We start from the raw sequence: 6,453 nt of genomic DNA on the forward strand, positions 1-6,453 counted from the left end.
TGAAGTGTTTAAATCATTTACTATTTTGATTTATTAAATGAAGAACAAAAAATAATTTTTTCTTTTTTTTGTATTTTTTTTTTTCTTAATTATATTTATGAAATAAAAAAAAAAAAAATAAATAAATAAATAGAAGGAAAAAAAATTGAAAATTAGAAGAACATAAGAATTAAATATAAGAAGGCTAGAGAAGTAAATATTATCAATTTTGGAGATAAAGTATTTTTTTTATTTTATGTTATCTTGAAAAAGTTTCTTTTAAATAGTTAAACTTTAGTGATTAAAAAAAAAAAATAAATTATAACAGGATAAAGATATCTTAATAATAAAAATTTAGAATAGAAAAGAAAAGAAAAGAAAAAAAAAAAAAAAAAAAGATGAGCGAACTGCTTATTAGATCAAAAAGTGGTATAAAATTGTATAAATTTGAAAAAAATGAAAATAAATATAATAGTAAAATAATTTTTGAGTATGACGGTTGTATACATGATGCCATATGGTCATATGATGGAAATTCTTTTCTAATTTTACATTCAGTAGAAGGATTATTATTAATTACAAATTATAATGAAGAGAATAAAAAAATTAATAAAATTACATGCTTAAATAAATATAAACAATTATTTGATTGTGATAATATAAAATTAATAAAACATGTACAATGGTCACCTAATAATAAATTTATTGTTTTCTTCTTCCCATATGAAGAAAGTAAACATTTAAAACTAGGAAATTTATTAGTATGGAATGTAATGAATAATAATGTTTTATGTTCATTTAAAATAAAAAAGAAAAGTTGTAGTAATTGGCCAATTATTAATTTTACTGATGATGATAGCTATTTTTTTTTACAGAAAAAATCAGATATATATATATATGATACATTACAATTAATTCAAAATGAAAATAATGATAACTTAGAAAATTCTGATGTTCCTATTAATTATATATATACGTGGAATCAACCCAATATTATAAGTATATATTTATCTTCTTATGTTGATGAAAAAAAATTTAGATATTTTGTTGCACACACGAAAAATAATTTTTTAGGAGATATATATATATATAAAATAGGAGGATTAAATAATAAAAATGAAAAAAAAGAAGAAAATGAAACAAGTGAAAATACGAATACTACTAATATAAAAATAGATAATATAAATAACAAAAATGTTAAACTGAATAATTTAAATGAAGAAAAAATCATAAATGTTAATGATATAAATAATAATTTGTATGATAAAAATTCATGTTTAAATAAAGATATAATAAAAATAGAATTATTATTAAGAAAAAGTTTTGATAATTTAGATAATTTAAACTGTATGTGGTCAAATAGTGGAAAACATGTTATATTGTTAGTTCATACGAATGATACAACTAATAAATCTTATGGATATCTAAGTAATTGTTATTATTGCTCTTTAATATCAAAAAATTTGACTATAAAAAGAATAAATGAAAATATTGCACAAGATGTGAAATGGAGTAAAATAAAAGACGAATTTTTAATAATAGAGGGTAAATCAGATAATACTATTTATTTGTACGATCATGAATTAAATGTTAAATGTAAATTTCTTTCTCAATATAAAAATACAATTAAATGGTGTCCCTTTGGTAATATGATTGCATTAGGAGGTTTTGGAAATTTAGCAGGAGATATTAATTTTTATTATAAAGAAAAAGATAATTCAGTTATTTTAATAAAAGAATATAGAGAGGCTTGCACTGTTTTGTGTGATTGGTCAAATGATGGTCTGTTATTTATGACTGCATCTACCTATCCAAGAATGAAAGTTGAAAATGCTTTTAAAATATATACATATGAAGGTAATTTAGTAAATAGTTTTAATTTTAATGAATTATATGATGTAAAATGGAAGAATAGTTTACCTGGATTCTTTAAAGAACCTGTTAAACCAAAAGCTAACCTAAAGGATAATAAAAAAAGTGTTTATAAAATCAAAAATATTAATATAGATAGTAATAATAATAATAATAATAATGATATATATGATGAAAAAAATTTTAAAAAAAATAGAAATGAAAATGAAAAAGAAAAAATCAAAATAAAAAAAATCATTACATCAAGTACAACTACTACTACTGCTACTAATACTACTAATACTGCTGCTACAAATACTTCTACTATTTCTGCATCTACATCTACAACTATCAATGCTAATAGAAAAAAAAAATTAGAAAAATGCAAAAATGCATATGATTGGGATATTGATTGGAGAAATAAAAATAATAATAAGCATGTAGAATATATAAATGAAAAACAAAATGATGTAAAAAATGACAAAAATACTACTGACTATTTTGTTGAAAAACTAAATAGTGATAAAAATAATAATAAAAATTTAGATTACCTAGTTGATAAACTATGTAAAGATGATTTTAAAATAGAAGAAAATATTTATACGAAATTATATAATTATGAAGAATTAGATAATAAGGATAATAAACAGCAAAATTCTTATCAAGATAATAATGATAATATAGAAGAAAAGAAAAAGCAAAAAAAAAAAAAAAAAGAAAAAGATAAAGATTATATGAAACAAAATTATCAATTAAAACAATTGATAAATAATTTTAATAGTTATGATATTAATGAAAATTTTCTTCTTAATAATAATTTAGATAAGGATAAACTAATTTATTATAATTATTTAAAAAATAAAGATATAAATGGAGTTGAAGATATTGAAAAATTGAGTAGTTTTTATATAAAAGATATAAATAAAAACAATTCTTATAAGAAAGAAGAAGAAGAAGAAGAAGAGGAAGAAAAAAAAAAAGTAGAATGTTCTAAAGATGAAGAAAAAAATCAAGAGAAAAAAATTAAAATAAAAGAAAAAGAAAAAGAAAATAAAAATTTAGGAAATAATTTCACTGAGCAAGAAAAAGAACAAGACAAAAAAAAAAAAAAAGAAAACAAAAATAAAAAGTCGAAAAAAAAAAAAAATGATGATGATAGTAACAATAATAATAATATTAATAATATCAATAATAATGTCAATAATAACATTAATAATGATAATATTAACAGTAATGATGTAAATAATAATAATAATAATAATAATAATAATAATGATAATAGTAATAATAATAATATTAATAATAGTATTAATAATAATAATAATGATAATGATAATAATAATAATGATAATAATAATAGTATTAGTAATAATAATGATAGTAATAATAGTATTAGTAATAATAATGTCAATAATAATGTTAATAATAATGTTAATAATAATGTTAATAATAATGTTAATAATAATGATGATAATAATTTAGAAAAAACAAAAAATAAAGAAGAGGAAAATATAAATAATTCAAATGAATTTTCTAATTTATTTTTAAAAATAATGAAATTTAAAAATGATTTAAATTCTAAACAAGAAATAAAAAAGACTTTACTGTGTAATAATAATTCAAAAGAAAATAAATGTTATTTTAAAAATGATGATAAAGATATTATAAATAATGAAAGTTGTAAATATACATCTAATAATAATGATAATTCAAATTTTAAAATAGATATGAATTTAAATAAAATGGATAATAACAGTATTAATTTAGCAAATGTCGATAGTTATACTTTAAATTTTAATAATGCACATAATTTTACTAGAAATAGTAACCCTGATTATATAAATCATAAAGTTGTAGATACAAAAAATAGTAACAAAAATAGTAATTTGAATGATAACGAAATTAATAATGAAGAATTTTTAAAACATTTATCAATTCTTAAAAATGAAAAAAATAATATAAATAATAAAAATATAACAAATCATTTAAGTAATAATAGTTTACTAAATCATATAATTAATAATAAGAAACATATCTCAAATAATAATTATATAAGAGATGCATTAGATAATGTTCAAAAACAATCAATACAAAATGATAATATTGAAATAAATAATGATTTTAATATTTATAATCCTTCAAAAAACAATATTTATAGCAATTTATATCAACAAAACACAAATGACATAAAAAGTGTGAATTCAAGATCTTTACTTTATTCAGATAATAATTTAAAAAATAAAGAATTAGATAATGAACATATAAGAAATGGAATAAATTACGAAAAAAATATAATAGATAATGCTAATAAAAACGATAATTTAAAAAATTTAATGGGTTATCAAACTAATGAGGATTTATTAAATTTATTTAAGAAAGTTTTACCACATGCAAAAGTAAATATAGTACCAAAAAATCAAAATTCATCAATGTGTGATCATAATAATTTACAAAATATAAATAGAAATATATCAAGAAATATGGATATTTATAATGAATATGCACAACAAATGAATTTTAAAAGGGAAATGATAGATTCTAACTTTGAAAAAAAAAAAGATAATATTAACACTTCTATAAACGAAGTGAAAACAGAAATAAATGATATAAGTGAATATAACAAGGAACATTTTATAAAGGAATTACTACTAAAACAAAGTAGATTAAACCAAAATAATGTATGTCTAAATAATAAAGAAGAAAAAATATTAAATAAAGAAGATATTCCTTTAAATTTAAAAATTCAGTTAGATAATTTAGATTTTTGTGAATTATTAAAATGTTATCATTCTTTAAACATACAACAAATACAAATCAAATTATACTGGATACATTACAAAATTCAAATATATGAACAAAATAATATTCCTGCTAATATTTTGGAGAATTATAATAGAGAAAAAAAAATTATAAATAAACTAAAAGAAATAAAGTTAATATTAGATTATGCAAATGATTTATTAAAAGAAAAATTTACAAACAATAAAGCTAAATATCAATCTTTATTACAACAGTTTATAGTAATATTAAAACATCATGATAACTTATATCAACAAAAAAAAGAAAAAATAATTAGCGAAAATTATGACAAACAAGAAATTGTACATTTTATATATAGTATTGAAAAACATATAGACAAGAATGAAATACATACAGAATCTAATACAAATAATGTAAATGATTTTACTTCATCAGATAATAAATTAATCACTAACAGTAATAATAATAATAAAACTGGTAATTCTCCAATTAAAAATATTAACAGTTTAGAACTTCAAAAAAAAGTAATATTACAAAAAATGAATGAACAATTTATGAATAGTAATATAAGTGAAGAACAAAAAATTATGTTTTTAAACAAAATGAATATAAGTGATGCACAAAAAAAATATCTATTAAGTAAAATAAATATAGATGAAGAACAAAACACTAATTTTTTAAATCATACAAATGATAATGATCAAGAGAAGCCAAATTATAATAACAATAATAATAATAATAATAATAATAATAATAATAATGTAAATTCAAACTATTTTGACATGAATGACAATGGTAATTCTTCTCCTCTTTTAAACATAATAAATAAATCTTATGATAATAAAGTTAATAGAGAAACTGATGAACTAGATAGAGATAATCAGAAAAATTTGACTCCAAAATATCTTATACTTGATATGCTGAAAAATAAAAAAAAAAAAGAATCAGAAAATAATGATCAATTAAATGAAGATTATATAGATATGAAGAATTTATCAAGGAAGATAAATAACTCTCTACAATCAAACAATTATAACCTACAAGATGAATTAGCACAAAAAATAAAAAATATTATGAATTTATATCAAAAAGATCAACCACAATCAAATCAAATTGATCAAATAAACTATCCGTACCAAACTAATCAATTAGAACAAGTAACATATCCTAATATAAATCAACAATCAGAACAAAGAAATCATTCTGATCAAATAACCAATCAACCGAACCCAATAAATCATTCTGACCATTTAAAACAACAAGAGCAATTAAGTAAGCAATATCAATTTTCACAAGGGAAAGATTTTATGAATTTCGGAAATTTTAATTCAATGAATAAAAACATTAATATAGATTCCAACAATTTAAATCAAAATAGTTACTTTTCTCAGTCAAGAAATGATAATAAAAATATAAATGCATATTTACGAATACTAAATAATGAAAATTTATTAGTTAAACAAAAAAATAGGAATGATAATCCGAATTCTAAAACTTTGAATTTAAGAAACGTAATGGATGAACAAAAAGTTATAGATAATAATGAAATGCATCATTACTTATTAAATGATCAGAATAAAAATTCTAAATTTTATTTTATGAATCAAAACAACGAAAATTCAATAAATCATCATCAATCTCAACCAATTCTCAATAAAATACCAAATAAATACAAAATAAGCATTTGTAATAAAGCTTTTAATAATACATCTGATAAAAAAGGAATAACAAATAATATTTTAGATATAGAAGAAACTAAAAGACCAGATGCTTTAAGAGATAAATGTTGGCAGTATGTTGACCCAAAAGGAGTCGTACAAGTATAAAAAAAAAAAAAAAAAAAAAAAAAAAAATTATGATGAA

General features: G+C 18.5%; 1 protein-coding gene across 1 annotated transcript in view; it reads left to right on the top strand.

The window, feature by feature from the left end:
* Nucleotides 1-377: 377 nt before the first annotated feature.
* The window catches only part of PGAL8A_00478200 (eukaryotic translation initiation factor subunit eIF2A, putative), a gene marked incomplete at both ends in the record, with an annotated part of 7,416 nt that continues 1,340 nt past the window's right edge, over nucleotides 378-6,453 (top strand). Inside the window, one exon of the mRNA XM_028673567.1 lies at nucleotides 378-6,410. Within this exon, the coding sequence (XP_028530006.1) occupies nucleotides 378-6,410 (6,033 nt within the window). The remainder of the gene's footprint in view (nucleotides 6,411-6,453) is intronic.

Source organism: Plasmodium gallinaceum (assembly GCF_900005855.1).
Source record: "Plasmodium gallinaceum strain 8A genome assembly, contig: PGAL8A_v1_141, whole genome shotgun sequence".
Lineage (NCBI taxonomy): Eukaryota > Apicomplexa > Aconoidasida > Haemosporida > Plasmodiidae > Plasmodium > Plasmodium gallinaceum.